The 25,347-nt window shown below is 41.2% G+C and overlaps 1 protein-coding gene across 2 annotated transcripts in view; it reads left to right on the plus strand.

Annotated features, from left to right (window-relative positions):
* The window catches only part of PLEKHM3 (pleckstrin homology domain containing M3), a 78,771-nt gene that overhangs the window by 40,955 nt on the left and 12,469 nt on the right, over positions 1-25,347 (plus strand). For both annotated transcript variants that reach the window (XM_082285176.1, XM_082285177.1), the window contains 2 exons: positions 6,741-6,804; positions 23,888-24,045. In XM_082285176.1, the coding sequence (XP_082141302.1) occupies positions 6,741-6,804; positions 23,888-24,045 (222 nt within the window). The remainder of the gene's footprint in view (positions 1-6,740; positions 6,805-23,887; positions 24,046-25,347) is intronic.

The following is a 25,347-nucleotide window of genomic DNA, read 5'->3' on the forward strand; positions in this document are numbered from 1 at the left end:
TTGGAAGAAGTAACCTTGCATGCAGGATCTTTGCAAATTAGCATCTTAAGAAGTGTTTGGCTAAAACTGAGGGGATGGTGTTAAGGTGGGACTTAAGCTTTCATTTCAACTAGAGCTAACAAACAGCTGAAGCAATGAGACGTGTGCCAGAGCAGCCAGGGTGGAGGCAGTGCTGCTGTCTGTTCATGTCGAGAGAAGGTCAAAAGCACAAGCTAGTGTTCTACCATGGTAAGCATCCAGCTGAGGAACATGCCAGAACTTTCCACGATAAATCTTCCAGAGGACAGGTGGGTCTTTCAGTTCACGTTAGCGTTTTCCGGTCTAGGGGTTACACACTCATCTCCTTGTCCAAGAGATGAGTCATATTACATCTCTTTCACAGTGGTAGTTTTCATTCACCTTTTCAGACCAGTTTGCTTTAAAGAAAACATAATGATTTAAAAACAAGTTCCTGTTAGATGTGGACACCATGTTAAATATGACTTGTGCCATTTTTATCCCTGTGTTTTTATATCAGAACTTCAGCAGCGAAGTGCAAGGGTTCAAGAGTACCTGACAAAAGCAAAGACCATTTCCTTATTCTTGTTCTTAATTTCAAGTTAATTGGGGGTTCTAAACTATTTTGATTTCAAAATGAAACTGTGTCTCTAGTTCTCATTCTACTTTTAGTAGCAGTGGTACTTGATTAATGAGTTAGATCTGTAGTAATTCTTGTCTTTCACAATGTTACTGTGACCTTGCTCAAGGAACCACAGAAGAGAGAGCTGGTGTACTGCATTTTAGTAGGAAGTTTATAAACTGGTTCAGGATTGCTGATGGATGATAAGAGTAACTGTTTTAACATAGGGATGCTCGTGGGGAATTTCATAACAACATGAAATAATACCTTACCTGGACACGCTAGGTAATAAATCTAGCACTTAGTGTGGGCTGAAGATATGTGGGAGTGACTGTTCCCAGAACATAACCAGACGTGTTCGTAGCTCACAAATGTGAAATGATTGACAAATGCTTTTTTGCATAAAACCATAGAATTAGAAAAAAAATTAATTGGGTATAATCCCACAAGAATTAAATGAATATGTAGTGTTTTGGTTTGGTTTAAATTCGTTAATTTATTTTTACCTTTTGACTTTAAAAATCACTACGTTTCCCAAGGCCCTACTTTTCTGAATAACTTTTGTTGGCTGGAAAGTTTGGGTTCTTCTCTCCCAGCAGACTTCCAGGAGCTAAGATTTCCAAGGAAATATAAAATCAAAAGCCTGAACAAAACTAAGAGAATAAGCAACACTGGAAAAAAATCCTACCTTTCCCCCTCACCTCTCATGCTGTTCTCTACCTTAAATTGACAATGTCCATATCAAGTGAATTGCAAGAGAAAATCCAGCAAGAGATGTTATTTACCTTGCCACGTATATTTGGGATAACTAGCAGTTCACTGGTAGCCCTCTGTACTTTTAGAACCCAATAGTAACTCTGAAAAATTGGAGCTGCTCAGTGAGATCAGAGTGCACGCAGGCCCTGCCCGTCTGCTCCACACGTGGCTGCAGCTGGTGCTGGTTCATGGCTGCAGGGACAGGACCAAAGAGGGCTCTTGCCCCTTGTTCAGGGCCAAATAACCACGGGAACAGCGATAATCAGCATGTGCTGGCCTTCAGCTGCTTTAGTTTGCAGTGTGGTGCAGTAGCTCCAAAGGTGTAAGTTGCAGTGCCAGGGTATGAACTGTGCTGGAGGAGGAAGTGGACTTGGTACCCTGGTGCTGTGCCAGCTGTGGGTGTAGCAGCTTCCTGCGGAGGGGTGGAGAGGAGGCTGAATGCAGCGCTGTGCTGGACTGGGGCATCTGCGTCCCCTGTGAGTCACAGCTCAGTCATACACTTCTCAGCCTGGTCAGACGAGACACTCCTGGCTAGCACATGAAATCGTGGTGCCAGCTTCCTCTCCCCTCCCCCCTCACATACTAGGTTTTAGGAGGCTTTTTGGTGTAAAGGAGACTTGGTTGTGCCTACCTGCCAGCTAACTTGATTTCTTCTGATTGCACTGTAAAAAGAAGAGTTCCCCCTGCTTATCACGTTTGTACTTTGGTTGTAGTGTCAGGCATAGGCAGATTAATTGGCTGTAGCTTTAGCAGAGCTGTCAGGGTGTTTAACCCATTGAAGAAAAATTACCTACTCTGGTGATAAACAGGCTTTAAATGCAGAGCAATTACTTAGTGCTAACAAAGCGCCATGATTACACACTTTATCCAAATGCAAAAAGCAAAGTCTTATCAGTGGTTCTGTTTGCAGGAGGACACTAAAAGATAACCTTTGTTTGTGCAAATACTTACCTGATAAGATCATCCAAGAAGGAACAGATGAAATTTCTTCTTGCCTGATTTTATTCAGATTACAAAGTATCAAGCAGAAAACAATAAGGAAAAACTGAGAATGCTCACTTCTTTCTTTTATTTGGATCAAAAGTCTTGGATGGTGTGTTTCTTTTCTGCTTGCGTTGATTGTGTTTATATCTAGGACATAATAATAGAGCAATTTAGAGACCTTTAACCAATATGACTTTGGATTTCATTGTTCACAGTAAGTGGCAAAGCTAGAGGCTGGTTAGCATTGAACGTGGTTTCTTCATTGCAGGCTAAACCCTGACTGGTAGCCAGGTTTTACAGCACAGCAGTCCTGTGACTCATCAATGGTGAAACTGGTCTGGCAGTTTCCAAACTGTGAAAGCTTAGGAGGTGCTTTTAGTGGGACATGCACTTGATAATATTTGCCTCTCAAGGGTCACAGGTCACATTCTGAAGCTGCAGAGGTTTGAGTTTTTATTGTGATGAGTCTTAACATCTTGTGTTTGACCTCTGTCTAGTTCACTCCAGTTTCTTTTCTGTGTTAAGATTTGACTGAAAGGCCACTGTTTATTAAATGCTTTTAATTGACCAACTTAAAAAAATCTAGTTAGTTGTAGCACATCAATCAAAAGATTTACAAAAGTGACATCTTTTATTTTGCTTTAAAATGATTAATCAGAGATTTCCCATTTGGTGTTTATAAAGGACTATTATATTAAGAGAAAAGTAAAATTCAAGCTGATGTTTTGCTCTTTTTTGATGAAGGCCTTGTATTAATCCAGGCATGCTCAAAGCTCCTGGTGCAACCTCATGCAGAAACTAAATACATATTTTCTAGTGAAGTGTTCCTAAGTGTAGTTATCTTAGCCTGCTCTGGATCTCTGTGAGATTTTTTGGACATGAGTGTGATTTTAGGTTGATCTTGATGCCTTGTAATACTTTGTCTGGATGCTAATGCCATGGTGTGGTATTGGTGTGAGCCCCACCTCGCCTGCTGTTCTCTACTGACTTTGGTTTCCTTTGAACAATTTCAGTTGCAGATGACAGAGGGACAGAGATGGCATAGACACTACTTTCCTACTAGTTATGTGAGAGGAAGTGTCCATGTTGGGAAGCAAGAAGCTCTGAATTAGTCCTGTGTGCCTCCTACAGAAAATAACTTTACATAAGCCATGACCTCATTAGGCTCAGAGAACCTGTGCAGGCAAGCAAACTGTTGGAAACTGGCCATCGGACATTTTCTTGCTTGCTGGAGTACTTGCTCTGTATGGATTTCCTGCCCCAGCTGATTTGCTTGCATTTTGTGAAGAGGTTTTTTTTTTAAATGTGTTTGAGTTTAGTATTTTGATGCCTGTTATACTCTTGTTCCCCACCCACTAGAGGCTGACAAAAACTGGCAATGAACAGACGCGTTTTTGGGAGGTGCTTCACCAGTTACATTCAGGTAGCTGTTGTGCTTTGGGTTTTCTTTCCAAATGGGACTAACAGAAATTTTCTTAATTGCAGACATGCAACACAGCAAGACCTGTTTTTGAAGCAGTTGCTCAGTTCACCGCAGGTGTAGTGAAAGCACTTCATTTATGTGAGTGGGGGCTGAGCTGCCTCCTTTTAGGCAATTTCAGGGTTTCAGAGCCAGAGATGTATGGTTTCCACCTTTGGCGGTGTGGGCAAGCATTGAAGGAGTGTTTTGCACTTCTGCAGTTGTTGGGAATCATGCAAGGACTGGTCCGGTTGGTTCCTGACATTTGTAAATGCTGTTACATTTGTGAGCTTTGGCTGCTTGGCTGTTTCTCTGTGGCCTACCACAGAGAGCCAATTTCAGTTTTTCAAGTCAATAGCAGGACTGCAAATCTGAAGCTGGACCAGCCTTACTTACCGAGTGGTTTTTTATGCCTCAGTTTCTACAGCAATGGAAATAATCACTCCCCTCACTTGAGTGCCGAGTATATGTGTGTATATATATGTGATTGCGTAAAACTGGGAGGGCAATGCCTATTTTTTTTTTTTCCTGAAAATAGATTTGGAAGGGAGGAGGTGTACTGGGTACCAGCTCTGCAGAGGTATTGCTGCAAATTAGCATGTTTTAAAGAAGGGGACAGGTACAGGGATAAGATTTGTTACCGAGGCCTGTGCTGGCTGAGACTCGCCTAACAAAGGAATTTGGTTGATCACGAGTTTGCTTTTCATCTGCACACTTTTTACTAGGAGTTAGAACTTGCAGGAAATAGGGAAATAAAAGGCCATCCTTGAAGGCAGGGGAATGTGATGTTAGTCATCAATACTAGCTGTTGACAGTTTTTGCATTATGGACTATTCAGGCTATTTCCTGAAAAAGGAAATCTTTCATTAGCTGATTGTTTTCCTTAGCAGTGCTGTAAGGGCATCAGCAAATGATACAATTCTTGACAAAGCTGTTTAGTGCCTGCCTGTGTGATCAGGGGAGAATGATGGGTAAATTTTAATGAAAGCAATTCTATCTGAGCTGAAAAAATACTAATGCTTCAAAATACTGTTCAGAGTTGACTCCTTAGCTTTTAATGAGTCTGCTATGTGCAAATGAGCAATTCCACTGTCATATGTTGTCTGATGTCTGGATTCTGACTGTTTTTCAGTGGTCTTTGACATTGTGCCAAATGTATTATGAAAGTGTGATGCAGCAGAGCCACTGAAACACAGACCCCTCTAAAAGGAGCAATAGTATAGCCTACAGAGCTGAAACGGGAGAATGGCAGTGTCCTAGTGAGATTGCAGCTGAGCATTGGGTGGGTAGGGTGGATATGCTTGGTGACTAAGGAGCAATGGCACAGTCCAGCTCCAGAAGAGTGCTATAAGATGGGTGTCGTGCAGTTGTCAGTGCCTTGCTTGCACAATTCTTCTCCTCCCACCCCAATAAATCTTAATTTTTTTTCAAAAGTACAAAAGCAATTATGAGACTTTGTACTGTCCACCTTAGCAGCAGTGAGAAGTCCTAGTCCCTTCAGTACATACAGCTTTGAAAACTATCAATATAAGGTTGTTCTTTAAGACAACTAATGGAGTACCAGGAGGTATTTTCATTATTTCTTAGATTCAGTATTCTGTGGCAAGATTGCATTTGGTAGTCTTGTTCTATAGATCTGTGATTTAGCTGGTTATGTTGTTGCAGCTCCTAAAATCTCGTTTGAGCTACTGTGTGCTTTCTCTACAGTCTCGTATCAAGATCATGTAAGTTCATACTGGCCTTTTGCTATCTTTGGGTTGTTTTTGAATGTTTGCAGTGGTCTTTCTGTTCACTGCCATTCAGCTCTACCATACCATTACAAACCAGTCTTTGCCAGACCTTTGTTCATGCATTTAATAATATAAAGAGCCTTGTTTCTGTACTGCCTTAAAACTATGTGATTGAGATATAGGAACTGAATATACAATTTCTACTCTGAAAAAGAACATGTAGTGGGAAATAATTTCACTTCTTAAGATACTTGGTTTCTTTTTTTGCTAGAGTAATGTGACTCTCCACTTCCCAGGATACCTGAGTGGGGTGGTGTATTTGTTCTGTGTGGATGGAAAATAAAGCCAGCCGGATTGTTGTTTCTCTGTGTGTGCACACAAAGATAGATGTACTTTTTCTATTCCTGACATCTTTATAGCAAATACATAGGTTTTCTTAAACTTTTTTAGCTAATATCCACTTAACTTTCCAATGTCCTTTTTTTTTTCTGTGATGTTATATTAACCCAGTTTTGCATTTTACTGCCAGTTGCTCTAATTAGGGCATCTCTTCTCTGTTCAGTGTCCTGTAATTTAGCTTTACTTATCAGGTCTGTCAGTACATAAGCAATGGTCTTGCCTGAAACCTTGGCTTATGTAAGGTAAATACTGCTTTCTTAAGTAAGTCATTATAGAGTCTATACCAATACATACATTTCTGTATGCAAAGGGGAATTGATATTGCTCTGTGTTGGAAGAACAGTATCTGCATGACCTTTTTCTCAATATAGTTATTTCAGTTACAAAACTGTAAATCACATCTGAATCTAAGTGTTACAGCTTTGTAGCAGACCAGGAATCTTGTACTAAAAACCACAAGAAATACTTCTAATGTGTAGTTTGAGTTATTTGTTCTTATTACTACATTAATTGTTCAAAGAAACATAATCTGTGGTCAGGAAGAGCTTTCAACAGCTGTTAATGTCTCAGTATATGACCTGACAATTGGAAAATGACACTGACACAGAATTCATTCCTATTGTGGGACCGTTGGGCCCATGCAGAAAGCTGTAAAAACAGCTGATGCTTAGAGAGTGATATAATTCCAGTTTCTCTCTCTCTATCACTGTTCCTCTGTTACTTGGTGGGGAGAGGAAACTTTGGAGTTTCCCTGTCAAAAAGGTGTAACACACTTCCATTTTTCTCTTTTCAGGATCTTTCCCAGAGAGTATCTTCTTCAGCAAATCCATCTTTATTCTCTGGCAGACCTTCAGCAGGTAAGTGTCTTCAGTTAATTCTACCTGTTACACATGAAGCCTTGTCTCATCTTCAGTCCTAATTGTACATTTCCCTTCTAGCTACTCAGAGCATAAATAGCTGTACTTCCAAATTGGCTCTGTGGTTTGTAGTTTAGTATAAAAATGGGTTAGCAGGGGCATCGGTTAGGGATGAGAGAGAGAAAGCCTAGAGCATCAGTGTTCAAATGGGGATGGAAGGAGACTGTGAAAGAAAATTGTAGTTTGCACAGAGAACTTTGCTGTGAAAATTTTTCATCTGCTCGATAAATTCTCAATAAAGTCTCAGCCTACAGGTGACAAGTAATATTTATTTCTTTGCTTGAAAGAGTAGTTATTCAGAAATTTTAAAGTTTGTGAAGTCCTTAGTACAATATGATTATTTACAAAGTCTGCTGAACACTGCCACAAGAGAGGGGGGAAAAACCTAACCCCTGCCCCCCAAAATGTCAGCAAGCCTGCTACACAAAGCTGAGCTGTGCAGTGTTACTATGATAGATGTGACCATGGAAGAGGTAATGTGCCAGCAGAATTTGTCTTTGCATTGATACTGATTCAACTAAGCAAGCACCTTGCAGTACATTTACCTGAACAGCAGAATTTTATTATGTAACAGATTAAAAAACAAGAATTTGGAAAAAAGAGCTGAAAAGAGAGGATAGGGAATTGAAGGTGAATGTGCTGCAGATGCACAGTGGAAGAAGAAATGAGATGAGATGTGCTAGCTGACCTGGGCACCTCTGTGTTCACACTAATACTGTTGGCAGTGGCGTGTAAAACAGCGTTTTAAGCTTCTTCCACCTATGTGTCCCTTTTCTAGTGCTGCCTTTTTTGCAGGATATGGGTAGCATAGTCAGTTCTGGATGTTCAGTTGACACATTAAGTTGAGGTAGCTCAGATGCCCCTCAGAGCTGGAGACCACAGAACAACAGGAAACATGGGTTTTGTTGGCTGGTGAAGTCACAGGGTAGAAATTATTCTATATATAAAATAAAAAGGCCAGTTGCCTGAGGTCTAAAACTGTTTCAACGTCTTTTCAGCATGTTCTGCTATCTCATCTTTAATAATCAAGCCATGAAAAAGCAAGCTACTTAACTCCAGAGCTGCAGTCTCCCTGGTGGGCCTGTCTCTTAGCCCCCAGTGCTTTGTAAGCTGCTTAATCAGTTCCTAACATTGGTAGTAGATATTTTAGAAGCAATCAGCAGCTTATCAAGCACCCTGGGGGGGAGAGAAGGAGGGTAGAAATCATAATTCATGCATTGATTTGGCAGTCTCCTTTAACATGTTTCTTTGTGTTTGTGTTTGCAAGACACCTTCTCTTTCCCTGGGGGCCCCAGTCCCAAACTTATCATATTTAGAGGCAATATAATTTGATTACAGTTTCTGCTGGGGTGGGTTAAATTGCATTTACCTTTTAATCTAGCTATATCCTTGTTGTCAGCATAGAGAGGGGTTTCCACATTTCAGAGGCTCCCAAGTTTGAAATCAGATTGCCTGTTTTTGTCAAAGTGGATCCAGAGTTGAAAAGACAGGAAGGCCCCATTGAGAAAATGAATCCAATGGTCAGATAAATACTAATACCCTTAACAGCTCGTCCCTCCTGTCTGCTTTCCCCTTTACTGCTGCTTTCTCCCAGTTGTTCATCATTTTGCACTGACCTGCAGTTTGGGTAGTTTTAATCCTGAAAGTTTTCCCTCATTTGATTCCTCTGCTGCCTATTTCCTCATATCCATGGACTGCTTTTGCACTGTATCCTGCTGTCATGTAGATTGCATGTGTTTGGGGAATTAACTAAAAGGTTTATTAAAGATTAATGGAAAGATAAGGCATGGTGAGTGAATTAGAAAAGCAGAGAGGGGTAATCTGCAGATATAAGCAACCTTTACCCTGGTTAGTCTCAGCTCAATTCTGATTTGTTTCCTGGCCAAATTCCCTTTAAAGATCCCAGAAAACTTGGTTGTTTCCTACCAAGCAGCTGAGTTTCAGAAATGGTGTTTGAGGGTCTGTTCTTAGTTGCAAAAAGGTTGAAATGCCTGTTTGCCAGTAGATGAAGCAGCTTATAATACTATTCTAAGATGAAATCCAATAGAAATCTCTTTCCAAGCTTAACAGGGCCTAGATATTATGAATCTAGCAGAGTATATACTTGAGCTGTCTGGGAATGGTTGTTGCTTGGATCCATTCGGATTGGGCTCTAGTGGGGAAGACTTTAACTGTGAGGTTAAAAGCAGAGAAAAAAAAATTGGAACAAAATGGTCCTAACTTTGGAAATTTCCCAAATTCTGGCGAGGCAATGGTATTTGCTAGTACTTGGGTCATTAACAAATGCTTGTAGTGCGGATGTGAGGCAAAGAGGCAGCAAGTGACAGTCTTTGTATGTGCACACAAATGCATACGTGTACTCCAGAAGGTTTCACTGCAGACCCAGGCCCCAGGGACTCCATTAAAGTTTTCAGAAGTCTGTCTGTGGGCATTCCCGTAGGGTACGTGTTCTTAGAATCCTGCTGTCATTGGAGGTGTCAGCAGATGAGATAACTGATTAGGTGTGTTCAGATAGAATAGGCAGAAACACCAAGTGGGATTTAACAGGCACAAACAGCACAGTTTACCTGTTCTGCCTTATTGGCTACACTTGCTTTTCTTTCCAACCCCTGCTTGTGTCATCTGCCCTGCATCACCGATAACCCTCTGCATCTCTGTTAGGCAGTTTATCCAGGGCTATTCCAGTCAATTAAAGCTTTCAAGAGGGAGATCTCCGCTTGTTAGGAAGCAAATATTCACTCCTGAATTTGCTGGTTTTAGCAGACATAGTGCACTGGAAGAATGGATTAGTCTTATAGACCATGATGTGCTGTTACAGTCCAGGGTAGTTTCATCTTAACCCTGCTGGAGGTGTGAACTCTGTTCTCTGCTGACAGTACTAATGCACTTACCAGTGCTTTTGTGTGTGTATGGACAGAGTTCATGCAACAGGAGTTAAATACTATCCATTCAGATTTTACAGATGTGATTATGGGGCTGCTTTTGTTGAAACGGACAGTTTTTACACTGTTAAACATTGGTTTGGACCAAAGCTGACTCAGACAAGAGTCTTGTATTTCTTATGAAAAGTAATTCTTGCTACTTAACACTACATAACATGTTAATGGGAGCTTTTGAAGTAAAAGTCTAGAAAGGGCTATTGTGGTGATTTCCAAATTCAGATGGTTCATCCACAGAGAGTTAACTAGTGTCTTGCCTCTTTTTTATGTTAAATAGCAAGATACACAAGTGTACAAAGATAATTGCAGTGATGTACAGGAAGTTCCACCAAACCATGAGGAAGAACTTATTTACTTCTTAGTGTGCAGTGACCATGCATGGGAACCAGTTGCCCAGAGGTTGTGGAGTTTTCCCTGTCTGGAGATATTCAAGAGCTGCCTGGACACAGTTCTGTGCCACATGATCTGGGATAATCCTGCTTGAGCAGGGAGGTTGGACCAGATGACCCACTATGGTCCCTTTTGGCCTTACCCATTCTGTGATTCTGTGATGGTCTTTACTGTAGAATCTCTCTTAATCACGGCAATTATTTCATCCTGGTTATACCAACTTTAAAAGATACAGTAAAATGAGAAGGATCCACCTAAGGGCAAAAATTACTGAATGTCAAGGATGGAAATTGTGAGCAAGATGGGAGGTTTAAAAAGATGGTAATTTGAAGACTTGTTTACACAGGAGCACTCAGGGAAAAATAATGAAGTGACAAAATATGGGAATTTTAAAAGATGAGTTGATTTACATTGAATCATTGTGTAAATACTGTTATTCAAAATATAAGTGGCTTTCATTTGGTTTATCTCCATTTACTTTGGAAGCAAAGTGACATAAATTGTATTAAGGCCATTTTCATTCTGAATGTGTATGTCCATACAAGGATTTAATGTAGTATAATTCATCCATTTTAACATTGTAGATAAACTAATCTGTTGAAATTTAATTAAAACATTATTGACTTCAGATCAACTTTCCTGACTACCTGTAGATGAACCTATGAATAATGTAAAGAACAGTGCAGAGAAAGGATGAACAGGAGAGCACTTTTGTCACAATAATATGGCACAGATCATACAGTGAGTATGAGGGATGCATAAAAATCCTTAATGGAAATGCTTCTTTGCAGAACACAGTGCATATGAGGAACTTGATGCCACAATAATGTCACTGAGGCCAGAAGTGTATAATCTTTGAGAGGATTAAGTATCCATAATGGGAATATCCACAGTTACAGTACCTAAAATAAAAGGATTAAAAGATTTCAGACTAGACATACTATACTGAAGGGATTAGGAAGATGTCTCCCCTATTGACAGACAGATCAATGATTTCATCTTCCTCTGACATTTTTAACACTGATTACATACAGCACTGACTACAGCCCCTGGTAGCATTTTAGGCTTGGTGGACTGTTGGTCTCACAGAAGCATTCCTCCCTGGGAAATCTTAATGTTTGTGGTCAAGCTTTTCCACATATAAGGCTCCCTAACAGAGACATGGGGAATAAAAATGAACTTCAATGAAACAAAAGTTCTACCTAATTTGAGCCTAATACATTGTTAGATCAGGATTAGAAAGCCTGAGAAGAGCAAAGAAATCATTAGGTATCCTTCACTTCTCCAGGCTTTTAACCCATGCTGTACTTTCATTTCACCTCCTAGACAGAAGTGAAGGAGGCGATTGGAGATGCTCTTTCTATTCTTTTTTATGTATGCAAAGCTGTAGGTTGATTTAGACAAGTTGTTTCATCAGTCCCAACAATAGCAAAGAATGCAAGATGTGGACTTCTTTTGCCTTTTACTTGCTGTTTTTTTCAGAAGGAAAGCTTCTTTTCTGATAACTCAGTCCTCAGTTACCAGTTGCTGATAAATGCTTAGTATAGATCTGTAACATGCAGCCTGATGAATTCCCAGCCCATCAGTGGTGGTGTCTCTGCCCAGCAGTTCCTTTTTATTCATGCATTAAAAGGATGCAATGTAGCATCTAACCCACATGCCTATGCATGTGGCTGTATTGATTGAAAAAAATGGGGTTTGGCTAAGATACTTCAGGCTTCCTCTAGTTCTAGAAGCATTACTGAGTTAGGTACATCACAAACACCCCTGTGCTCTTAGTGGATATAGCTGTGCCTGTGAAAGCATTAGTGCAAACTCAGTTATATCAGTGAGAAAGTCTGTTGTTGTCATTTGTTTCATTCAGTGATCCAATATAAGCTGTATCATCTTAAACTTTTATTTACCAAAGTGGTTTACCCATGTAGCTGTACCAGCAGATCCTTTTAATTTTAAGCAAGCCCTTTTTCTGTTTGAGGGGCAGGAGGTGGCAAATGGGAAGGAGAATTAGGTTTTGGGCAGGCCTGCCTGTGCTGAGATGACTGAAGATTTGTTCTTCACAGTTCTGTGGGAATTGACTGTGCTCAACAAGGGCAGCAAAATGCCAGGCACTACATCTGTGTCATAGCTGCCACAGTTCAGAGTTCAGCACTGTTGGGAAAACATTGGTTCCCATCCCCAGCCTCCCAAGCAAGCATGTGTGACCGAGGTGTAAGTCCTGCAGTGTGTTACTACCAGTATAATAATACCAGATAGTTCTCTACATGAACTATGTAAAGATCTTGGACCACAATGGCAAAATGTTAATAGCTGTCTTTATGACATCCTTTATGACCTGTGCCTGATTGACAGTGTTCTAAAGTAACTGTATTAGCAGAGGAATATGGAAATAGTCCTAGGATGGGAAAAACACACAATATGCATCTTTGTAAGTATTAAAAGATCTGATAGCAAAGCAGCAGTTAAACAGCTTGTCTGCTTTCCTGTGGCTGTGGCTCCTTTATCACAGACTCACAGAATGGGTGAGGTTGGAAGCACCACATTGTGTCATCTGGTCCAACCTCCCTGCTCAAGCAGGGTCATCCTAAAGTACCTGGCACATCATTTATTTCTGTCACTCCCTGGAGTTTGCCAGCACTGAGCTGCCTTTCAGCAGAACAGGAAGCTTCAGGTTAGCTGATGTTCCTAGTGTGTGTGTAATTCCCCAAAGTGCTGACAGCTCTGGTTACAATTAGTGGTAATGGCAATGATCTTACTGGCGTTTCCTTTTTACCTCAGCTCTGCTGGGGAAGGGAGTTGCTGTCATTCAGAGTGGCTCATGGTCAGGCAGAGAGCATGGCAGAGCCAGCCAGGCTCGGGGATGGAGAGCTGGCTGGGAGCATTTTGGCAGGTGGCTGTCTGAAAGACAAGTTCATCTGAATTAGGTATTGCAGGCAAAGTCTAGAGATCTAGCAAGATTGTTAGTGGATATTTTTAATAGTAGGACTGGTTCCTGCACTGTGTGAAACCATAATTTTTAACAGGGTCTGTTAAATACTTGTGGTCCTTTTCCATGTGAATATGTAATCTAGGTCACTTGGGTAAGTGTGGCTTTTTAAAATGAAACTGTTTAAAATGACCCAGTAGTGGTGCCAGTGGTTTGCAGGAACTTTTGAGTTGAGATCTCCAGAGATATTTCAATTTTTTTTAGCTCACAGAAGTGGCAGCAGTAATGTAAGTTACCCCTTTTCTACTGCTTTGTGCTAAACAGGTTTCTTCTGTTATTTTCTGCTGTGCAGAATGAAAAGCACAGTACTGGAGATGCAGGTTAGCAGTGTGAAAGATTGGGCTCTGAACTCATTGCTCTACTTAATGTAAAATGATGATTTGGGAGAGCCAGCTGGGTGTTCCTTCAGGACTAACATCCCAAGAAACCAGATTCCCAATAAATAAAATACTGGCTCAGGGCTATCTGCTTGTATGAGAGAATAACTTTTTTTTAGATTTTTCTTCTGAATAGACTTTGTATTCACAGAGGTTTTTTTCAGAGTAGCCACAGCCATTTTCTTGGTATGTTGCTTTCTTGTTCTAAATCCTTCAGAGGACTCCTTGAAATGCCCAGATCCAGTCCTAAGCAAGGCAGGAAAGTTTCTAATTTTGTGCTATCACTCATGAAATAACATATTACTCAGTGGGCATGTAGAGTCAGTTAATATCTCTGCATGCAATTGCCTGTTTAATCTTAAAAAAAAGCGTATATATACTCTCTGCCTGAATGCATATTGGCTTCTGTAGTTAGAGTCACGTATGTTTTTAAGCTAAGTAAAGTGCTTTCTGTTCTCTACCAGCCAAATTCCTGGTACTCTTTCAACCCTGTTTGGTTAAAACAGCCTTTAACCTTTGCTTGAATACCTTTTTCTTAAAACAACCTATAATTCATCCCTGCAACAAGATCAGGAGAACTTGGGGTGTGACAAAATGGACATGTGACTGCCTGGAAACCTTGAGGGAAAGAGAAAGGAGGAAAGACAATTGAAACACAGTAAATGTGAGCCTTATTGCAGAGCTGGCACAGGTGATTTCCAGGCATGTTGTTTATACTGAGACAATTCCATCTCCTCCGTACTTGTGCCAGCTTGCATCCAGAGACCTGCTGAAATTTCTGGCATTTCTTCCTTTCAGTGAGAACAGTAGGGGAGGGCTTGGAGGAACCTTGTCATCCTCTCGGTCTCCTGCTATAAATTCACTTGAACTGTCACCAGTTTGTTTTTCCTTTCCCTCAGCCAATGTAAAACTCCATCGTCACCTTGCCCCCTGCCTATGTGTGCTTGTCACAGATTAGCAGTGTTTGTTCTTGACCTGGTATTTCTTCCTCTTCCCAGTGCCTGTTCTAGTTAGGAGCTAATTTGTGGAATATCTGGAATATGTAGAATATTGTGTTTAATACCAAACTAAAGCGCAACATATTGAGGGGTTTACTCTGGAAGGACCATCAACAGCAAATGGCTTTGCCATCAGTGCAGACTGCCTGGTGCAAACAAGTCAAAGGGGCCTTCTGACTTCTGTTTATTCAAATCTCACTCATTTAGTCTGCTCTGCTTTAGTTTGATTTATTTGGCAGTTGGTTTTGTGGGGTTGTTTTTGTTCTTTGCAGTGTTTATTGCAAGGTTTCCTTTCAGGTTGCTCTCTGCTCTGTGTGGGTGATGAGTTAGCGCGGCACAATGTGCACTGGTGTCAGCAGTGGGTGAACAGAGTCCCTGGCCCTGCCTGCTCGTGCCCACCCTGCTGTCACCTGTACCACAGGCTGAACAGGCTTTTGGGACACTGAGGGACCTGCGAAGGGTGTAAAGGGAAGAGGAGAGAGAGGGTGGGGTGGGGTGTATCATTGTTGCTTTTGGGAGTTGGGATTGTGGCCCACAGCATGCCTGTTGCAACAGAAGATGGGGTTCTTCTAAAGTTACTGCTGTGTTCTTTTTAAATTTGTTTTATAGCAGTGCACAGTGATTGATTCTAATGTGTGTTCACACAAATAATAAGAGATCATTCTTGCCTTAGATCACCTGTAATTTAAATAAACAAGACAGGCAGTCTGAAAGAGATGACTGGGAGTCAAAATGGAGCAAGGAAAGCCAGCTGACTAGTATATTTCACAAAAGATGGGGCAGACCTAAGATCTGCTATCTGCCTCTCTGCAACTTTTACCTCATGATCATCCTTCCTCCTTCCATTTCCCTTTCCTTTGAGCTGAAGATTAATTGTGCATTGAAATCATAACAAGAATTTGTGGTGTTAAGAATCTGGCCAACGGAAGAGAAAAAATCCTCAAGGAAATTAGCAGTCCACAAGCATTGTCTGTTCCCTAGATATAAATGACTAGGAACTTCCCAGCCAGGGAATGTTTTCCCTTTATTTTCTCTGCAACTTGCATTATCCTTAGCTAAGCACATTGTAGCACGCTTGTCTCTGAGTCTGTGTTTTTATCACAGAAATCCTGACCCCACTGAAATCTTCATGGGGCAGAGATTCCATTTACCCTTTCAGCTTTAATGCCCAACTGCCATGTTTAATGAATGCAGGGAATACCTGCTTGTTCTCCAGTAAACAAATAGGTAAAGGCAACCATTGTATATTCCCTGCAGCCCCAGTCCACTTTTGCTTGTCCTGGCTTGTGACAGAGATTACCTGTGACAGACAAGAGAGTTTGTCAGAAAAAGGTTTCTGAAACAGATGTTGCAGTGTAAGGATAGGAGGTGGAGTGCAGAGTAAAGATAGCTGACTGAAGCAAAAGAGATCCAAGGCAGGCATTAGGACAAGCTTTCTGGCTGTTCTGTGTACTGGCCTGTTGTGGGATCTCTCTTGGTGAGAAGCTCTCAAATCAGACAGTCATTTTGGTTGTGCTGGAGGGTGAGGAACGAACTGGAGGTTTCTGAAAGTGCTTTTTCTTGTATCATTGCTAGTTTTTTTAAAAGCGTGTTTCTCACCTGTCCTGGAGGTGAAGAAAGATTATTGAGCCTTTCGTCCTCCTCTACAAAGCTTCCACCGGTGGAATTTGGAGGGTGGTGAGCATCCAAGTGGTGAATTGAAGACAGTCTGTTCAGGATATTTTACCTGCCCTTTCATTCAGTCCAGGAAGCATGTTCTCTGTGATGCTTTAAAGTCTAGGGACAGCTGGAGCTTACCTAGGAAAAGGCCGGATTCAAACTAAATGTTTCTGGAGAGGTAGAAAGAAAACAACCAGTGGGGGCAGAAACATTGTCTTTAGAGGATGGTGGAAGGCTGTGCACAATTGTTGACTGCTCCTTCAGGTAGCTTCCTTCTGCCAGACATGCTTGTGACATTATTCCTGTGAACTAGAGTACTTTCTATCTCTTCAATTTACATAATTGGGGAGCATGAATGAGTTTTGTGTCCACCACCCCTTCTGTTTTCTCAGTGCCTCTTGGCCTTTCATGTCTCTTCTGCATTGCATCAGTGCCTCCTGGCAAAGTCTGTCTATGTCTGTCTCTCAGACAGACCCAAGTGTGTGTCTGGCCTTGAGAAATAATCATAAATTTTGTTCTGGCAGGAGGAGAGGCCAGGACAATCCAGTTTAGATTTGAACCTGTAGTTCAAGGTGGTTTAGGGATTTCATATCGCTTAACCCATACCCTCCAGACATCACTCATGTCTGACATGTAGATCAGACTGGAGGAATAAGAGGAATGGATTGCTCATTGCACCAAAAGGAGGTTTTGAAGCAAACCTGTGTCTTTAAAGAGAGTGCCTTCTAATAAATGTTATCTGCAGAGAAATACACCAGCCCCTGCATAAGTAGTTAATGTTACTGCTTCACTGTTGGCTCATAAAACAACTTTATCACCTCTATGACAATAATGATTAACAAGCTGATTTACAAGGGTGGGGTCACAAAGCCATTTGGCAAATTTAGCTTGTCTCACAGTGGCAGGAATACAGAACCTGAGTTTCACGGTATTTTTACCACTTTACTTGGAATACTTAACCCTGGTGTCCAGGCTCTTAAGCAGAGCAGTAGCAGCAGGTTCTCCTTTACGAGGATATTAACCAGGGTTTCCTCCAGTGCTTCTGGTACATGAGGAAATTGCAGGTCTCAATCTCAGGATTCAGGAGTGCTGGGGAGGTTTCACAAGTTCCCGTCTCAGTGTTTATTCCCTGATCACTTAGGCACAGTGAAGTGACAGTGTTCCCAGGCACTCTGTTACATGATGCCTCTGCTTGATTGCCCCTTGTGCCAAAGCTGGCAGAATAACAACCCAGAGATGTGAGTAGATATATCCTCCTACTCTTAGTTTCTGGATAGCTTCCATTAAAATATCCTTCATCTGTTGATTCTCCATTATCTTGGATCCTAATAAAGGATTGTTTTGTTTAGCCTGTGTCAGATTGTACTTTTTTTATCGTATGGTAGGAATTACTCAGAGTAGCAAATAAAATTTTTAAACTATTTTAATCCAGAAACACTTTATGTGGTTGTAATATACCATGACACTGTTGAGAATCTGGATTTCTTAACCTTGGCAGTGTCTCACATTGAGCAGAACAGTGTATCTGAAAGCTCAGCAAGCTGTATTCCCTTTACTGTCTGTTCTGACAGTCCTAATGTAGGTGATCAAAGGTATTTATGATCTCCGTGCTATGTAAACATCTACTACACTTTTAGAAGTTGGTAAAAATGCACAAAGTAGGCATTTTGATGACTCTCACTCAAATTCTCAACATAGACTCCTGCAGGGATGGAGGTCTTACACAGTACCTTTTGCTTCTTAGCTAGCGTTGCTGACAGCAGCCCTGCCCTCAAAACACTCACTGCTCTCAGAAATGTCTGAAAACTGTTTTTTCTTTCCTGTCCAGAAAGTTCATCACATCTGATAGACTTCAGTACTGATTTATGTGGCCATGATGCAAAGTTTGGGTATTTCTGTGGCCCAGATCTAATAGGTGGGTGGAAGGCTATTGGAGGTGTTACGTGAAGCAACAGTGGATTACAGCTAACTCATTTGTCCTGTTTCTACACATCTGTCCCCTAGTTCCCCCTAAAGTTGTTGGGATATTACATCTTTGGAAACGACCCAGTCTGAGTTTGGAGGGGTCTTCCATGCTTGCCTTGTCCAATCAGTATTTGATTGCTTTTCAGTTAGTCCCAGCCAGAGACTTCTATTAATGTCTTTTCTAATTTGAACAACTCTCAGGAACTGGAACAAACTCTAATTCTGTGATAGGGTTTTTTCATGCCTAGTTTTTGGTCTTGCTCTGTTTCCCAAACAGAAAGTTTTTATAAGTCATGAGTTTAGGATACCATCTCTCTGGGTTAAAACTCTCAACAGACTTGAGAAGTTTTGCCACTGTTCCCTTGGCCACTTTTCTAGTTTGGTTTTTTAATACGAAAACATACATTGCAACACCATGTTCACTACATTGCTCTCCCATGGGACTGGTTTGTGCAACCCTCCTTCATGCTGGTAAGTAGGTTCTCAGGGAGACAAGGAGTCTTTGTTGACTGAAAAGGCAAGACAAAGTGACTTGACTTCTCTGCTGTGTGTAATGGGGGCTGGGGGTTTGTGCTGCATAGTGGCAAGGCTGGGGCTGGGCAGTGGGGCCTTCAGAGGTGGACTTCTGCCAGCACTGTGCTCGGCCCAGGGAGCTGGGATGAGGGTCAGGACAGAGCTGTAACTCAGCCTGTGTCAAAGATGAGGGGACTTCCTCTCCTCCAGTGCAAGGCAGTGTTGTGGGCTCAGAAATGTGTTGTGAAGGTCGGCCACAGGGACACCAGTTAGAGGCCCCTGGGAAACACCCACTGTTTTTCAAAGTTGTCTGTGAACAACAGCCCTGTTGTGCACACAGTGGGCCACTCAGAAGGGTTTCTCTGGCTTGGAGGATACTCTGGTCTATGGCCTTTACAGTTCTTGTTCTCTGGGAGAGCTGGCTGCCCATTTGTTTGTGAAAACATCACCTTGATAGAGCAAGGGAACTATGAGTAGCTTCCAGTCTTTGAATAGAAGGATCAGGAAACTTCTGGGGGCCAGCAGCCCTCCTGACACATAGTTAAACTTTGACTGATCACACATTGCCCTCATAATCATATTAATGTGATATATCCAAAGGGACTTCAACTTGCACCATAGCCACCACTGCCTTTTATCTTCTGTCTTCCTGGTGAGTCAGGAAACACATAACGCAGTGCGTGTGTCCTGTCTTCCCACTGCACAAGACTCTCGCAGCCTTTGCCAGCACTGGTTTGTCTGCTGGTGTTTGGCAGTCCCTGTATTTCCCCCTCACCTCACTCATTCTGAGCAACTCTTTCTTCAGAATTATACTACTCCCCAACTGAACAGTAGCACAAAGATATACCAAGAAGAAAGTTTGAGTTACCTTTATTCATAGCTTTGACTTGTATGAGAAGCCTCTGTTTCAGAAATCATCTAAAATAATTGTGTCACCACCCTTCCAGCACGTGTTCAGATACTGTGTACCCCTTTTGTTTCTCCCATTGCTGCAGACAAGTCTCTGCCTTCCCCTCTTGCTTTCCAGTACAGCTTGTGCTTTCCCAAGCCAGGTGCAGGAGGCTGGGCAGTGGGGCATGTAGCTGCTCATGCTGGATTTCCTGGCTTCTCCTCTCCCTTCCCTGGCAGCTGTGGCACCTGCAGCCAAACTCTGGCCAGAGGGATGCTCTCTGCAGTGTGGGCAGGGAGCCTGTATGGGAGGCTCATCCAAAATGCAGCTTGTCCCATTTCAGGTGGGAGATATGTGGCAGTTACTGTAAAAAGCAGTGTTTGCTTTCTTGGTTTAAGCTGTAAGTGCTTTGAGGGCAGGGCCTGGCTTTTATGTATGCACATGTGGGTGTGTATTTTTATACAATTCTTCACATGACACACACAGGAGCTGCTGTGTACAAAGCCATGGCTTTCTGTCTTGTGGAAGCTTAGAGAAATGATTTTCCTGATCCAGAGAGATGAACAGTGATTCTCATCTGAGTACTGGGGCTGTTCAGGGACACAACTTGCTTTGGACCTCTGGACACAACTGTTTTCCTTCTGTTGTCACCAAGTAGGGTACACCAGTATATTCTGGGTACAGCATGGCTCTGTGTCCACAATGATGTTGGGATGGAGTCCTTGACCAGTTAAGGAAGAAAAAGCTGCATTGTACCCTCTGTCAATTGCTGACTGGGAAGCCATCATTAATCACCTCTCACCCATAGTTTTGACCATTTAAACAATTGCTTGCTCTGCAAAGAATTTGGATTAGAAAACAGACTTTGCTCTTTATGTGTGCTGCAGGTAGAAGAGAATCTGAACTCAGCAAAATTTTAATTTGTTTTAAGCTTGTTGCTTTTTTCTTTTTAACAGACAGGAATATATTTTTAAGCCTTTGTCAAGTGTGTGCTGAGACATCCCCTATGTTAAAGGGATAAGTCAAGGGTGAAAATTTTGGTTTCTGTTCCTTTGGCATACTCTTAACTTAGTTTTTGTGCTAAATTGCCACACTTCTGAAATGTGAGGTACTTTTCTGCAGCCTGTAGTGTGTAATTTCACAGTTTCTCTGTTTTGTAAACTGAAATGTTCTTAGGAAAGGTTCAGGTCAAAGCTTAGGAGTGACTCCAGCAGTGAGAACAGACGTGTGCTGGATTAGACTGCATGGGGGCTGTGAAGTCTTCATCACTGAAAGGCTTTAGGAACAGATAGAGCTGTAAAGAGTGATATAAATATTAGTGGCTCTGCCAAGACAGCCTCTTGAGGTCTTCCTTTTCCTCCCATAATTTCCATGATACCTGGATAATGCATTACATTTGACTATCGCACTTCTATTCTTTAATCAGTTGTGTTTCCTTGAAGCTCAAAATCAGATTCTAGCGTCAACTGGGAACATCCTGCGACTCTTCCATCATGGTTCTGGGGTGTCTAAACTGACTGACTCTGGACCTCTGGCTGTCACAGGGGAAGTTTTGACACCTTTGATTACATGTTCTGTGCTCTTTTTCCCAAGCCATAAAACACTCACTGCAGAACTGTTACCACAAAACAGTGAGTAGACAGCAAGTAGACTTGGGACAGCAAGTAGAAGTCTTCCTTTCTGCTTGTCTAGCATAAATGGAGATGAGGATTTTATTCTTATTAGCTGCAAACAAGAATGAGAGAAGACTGCAAGGAAAAATCATCCTGTGCACAGAGCCTTGAGGTCTCTGATGAAACAAAATAACACAAAATTTACAGATGCTAAAACCAGTGATAACATCGATTTGATGCTGCATTTTGTCTTCCTTCTATAATACAGTAAAATGGCCTGTAATTCACATTGCAAAATTGGCATGCATGGCTCTTTGAAGATACCATCTTCTTTGTATGTCTGCAGTGGCCAGAGTAACAAGCCCACCCACTACAGTGCTACAACAAGCCATACAAATAAATAAATAAAGAGGGACAAATAATGCTGTCTCCTCAGGGCAGCTACCCACTCGATGCATCTTGCTTAGGTTGTGAACTCTTCAGCACAGGAAAGCTTTTGTTCCTTGTACACTCTTAAATTCTCCCTCAGTGCTTAGGAAGATAATAGATTATGATGATTGTGTTTATTATATATTATTTTATATATATATATATATTATATTTTATATATATTATATATATAATATTTTATATATATATAAAATATATACTATATTATTATATAAAATGTTACTTAAGAGATTCAACTTTTAAATCATTGCTGACAGTGACATTAACTCAGATTTAGAGAGTTTGTTTGCAGTGTTTCTTTAGCCTGGCATTTTAAGCTGAGCACTTGTGGCCTGAGGTGGCTGCTATAGCGCAAAAATTCTCTGGAAAATTTGTATGCATTGTGGTTTATTTATTATCTTTGTACGTGTATTTCGTCTATTAATGCCTAAAGTGAGTTTTTGGAGGGTGATTGTAGCCTTGTCACTAGCTGGGTGGCTTCACTCTTGCTTTCTTTCTGTTTATTGAATATTGTCAACTTCTGTGTCTTTCCCCTACTCTCAGCTTGTGTGGCTTTCAGACCCTCTGTAACTGTGGAGTCTGCAAGCAAAATATTTCTTCCTTCAAAGTGAAAAACAAACCCCAGCCTAGGGGTGCTAAATTAACTTCTGACCATCTGTTAGAAGGTTAGCAGTATCACTACCTTGAACTATGGCTTCATTTTCATATTTCATGCAGCAGCTTCTCTGCATTGTTTATATTGTGGTTGAAGGGGATCTTCCTATACCAGGATGCAATAGGAACGTCATTTTTCCTCTGACATGAGCAGATGTCCTATCTGCAGTAGTAGCAATAACATTGCTGTTTCCTGTTGTTGCAGGTGTTGTTAGCAGGCTGGAGCTGAAGGCAAAGAAGGGGCACATTTCAGCCCATGCCATTCCATGCCATCAACACCAGTACTCCCCATGCACCTCCTTTTCCAGGTGTACTTGTTAGTAGTGGCTTTCTTGGCTAGTGGGCAGGAAGTTGCCCTGGAACACAAATTTATTTCCTTACTACCTGGCATTTGCTTCCAGACTCTCTGTTGTTCTCCTCTGCCTTGATGTCTCTGCTTTCTCTAGATTTGTTTACACTAAACCCAAATTACAAGTGGTGTGTTACCGTATTTGGGGAAGGGATGCCTGAACTGAGTCTGACACTCTTTTGAGTGTAAAACTCCCCACTCCTGGGTTTCAGGGCACAACCCTGTGCAAGTCTTCAGTCAGCAATTACTACATTCTTTTTCCTTTTAACAGGAGGTTGCTGTCAAATCCCATGACACATTTCTATCACTAATCTGGCAAGCTGCCATTCAGACCACAGGAAGCCCCGGAGAGAAGAATATACACTTAGGGCCTTATTCCATCTTCATTATTCCCTACAGCAGCAGAATTCCTTAAAGTCTCTAGAAGTTTGATCTGAATGGAAAGTATTTTGCCTGAATAGCACCCCTTATTGGGGCATTGTCTCCAAGTCACAAATTTAGATGAGTGTTGTGGTTAGCAGTTTAATGTATATGGCTTGGCCATTTTTTCCACACCAACACAAGGAGTGCTAATCACTTCTAATAGTCTAGCAGGATTCTCTGGGACTTCTTGATTTGAGAACTGGGCAGTAAAGGTAAAAAAAACCCCAAACAACAAAAACAGTTCCTCTTCAAGACTTTAGCTAAGAAGTTACTCATTTTGGCAAGGAGCAGAACATTATATTTGAATGGTTTTCAATGGGAACCACAGTCCTACTAAAGGACTAAAGCCGGGACTCTGTTCACAAAATACATGCAAAAAACTTGTACTTTGGAGGAAAAGAAACAAAACCAAAACTGCAATATGTGCATAAAAAGTAAAAAGAAGGGAAAATTGTAAGGCAGTGTTTGTAGCTGTCAGAGATAATGTGGAAGCCTTAAACTCCTTTCCTATTTACTTCTTTGTACCTTATTGTATGAATGCATCGTTGTACTTAAAATGACTACTAATGTTTTATATTACTGCCATGTAGAAACTTACAAAGTGATAGTAAGTTACTTTTCATGTTCAGATCATTGTTGGTTCATTGACTACTATTATCACTTGTGTTTCCATGGAGCTATAGTTGTTGGGAAGTAACTTTCCTATTGTTTTAACCAACAGCACATAGCTGTATTTCTGTAGTAATAAATACTATCTCAGTCCTTCAGGGCATTCTGGTTATTTCTAGGGGGGTTCATTCAATATTGTCTTCTCATTCCAGGTTATTGAAGGAAAGCTGGCTCCTTTCTTGGGGAAGGTGATCAAGTTTGCCACCTCTCATGTGTACAGCTGCAGCCTTTGTAGCCAAAAGGGTTTCATCTGTGAGATTTGCAACAATGGAGAAATCCTTTACCCCTTTGAGGACATTTCTACAAGCAGGTACTCCAGTGTGGTAATGTCAGTCATACATTTGATTTGAGTGTTAAAGCCTTGAGGATTCTCAGCCTCATGACCTTTTATTTAAAGAATTAGGGACTAGATTCTGCTAATGCACATTTCTAGGCAGCTACAATAGATCACTGTTCCAGGGAGGCCACCATGAACAGACACGGAAACAAATGAGAAGTGCTACTTCCCAAAGCCCTGTAAGTCTCAGAATAGCTGTTCAAAAAGGGAAGAGTCCCCAATGTCATCACACAGTGTGATTTATACAAAGTTCTTCTGAGTTTGCAAAGTGTCCTGAAAAGCCAGATGACTTCTCTGGAGTTATCACAGACATCTTTCTGTTCTCTGGTGCCACTGGGCCCATAATGTACTGGGATCATCCATTATAAAGCAATGACCATCTATTCTGAAGTGTCTTTCCCATGAAATGTTATGGCTAGTGCTCTGCTCTCTATCTGCTTATTCCTCTGTGCCTGTGTATGCAAGTTGGTTTTTTAATGACATTGCTGTTCTCAGGTGGCTACAAAGTTAGTATAAGTGTATGCCAGTCCTAAACTAAACAAAAGAAACTTTATTTCACATCATGTGGAGTACTGGATGCCAGGTTAGGGACAGGAGTCACTTGGAAAACCTAGAAGCAAAATACAGGAAGCCAAAGCAGACTTGGCAACACAGCAGTGTTACTACTCTTCTTCAGTAGTGTCTTGGATTTTGAATAAAGGAGATACATTTTTTTTCCATCCTTAACGTAAAGACAGTATATCTGAGAGCACATCATTCCTCCACAGATAAGTATTTTTTGGACTGTTTGAAATACAGTCATTGTAATTTGTTCTCTAAAGTGTACATTTGAAAGGGGGAAAAAATCAAGGACCCACTTTCAGAAACAATTGGGACCGGCCGATTAAAAGGGTTTGTTAAGAATCTGATTCCCTTGCATGCACAAAGATGTTAAATTACAAGTAACCAAGGATTACTCTTAAGGGATTTTCAGTCTGATCTGAGTTTCAAAGGTTGTTTGCACATTGTTTTTCCAGAGTCTTATTCTAAAAAAAGTATTGACAAAGCAGTGGATAAAAGCTAAACAAGGTGTACAGCTGAGCTCTATAAACAATTTTAAAGAAAGAATGTATCTAGGGTGCATGAGATAGGCTGAGTTAAAAAGAAAGACTAAGATGGCATAAAACATAAGATGTCTGTTGAGACTGCATAAAAGGCAATTGAAGATACTCCCGAAAGATTAATGAGAATGTGAAGGAGCATTTGGGAAGGCAAGTTTACTTTAAAATTTGATTT

Source organism: Coloeus monedula (genome assembly GCF_965178545.1).
Source record: "Coloeus monedula genome assembly, chromosome: 7".
Taxonomy (NCBI): domain Eukaryota; kingdom Metazoa; phylum Chordata; class Aves; order Passeriformes; family Corvidae; genus Coloeus; species Coloeus monedula.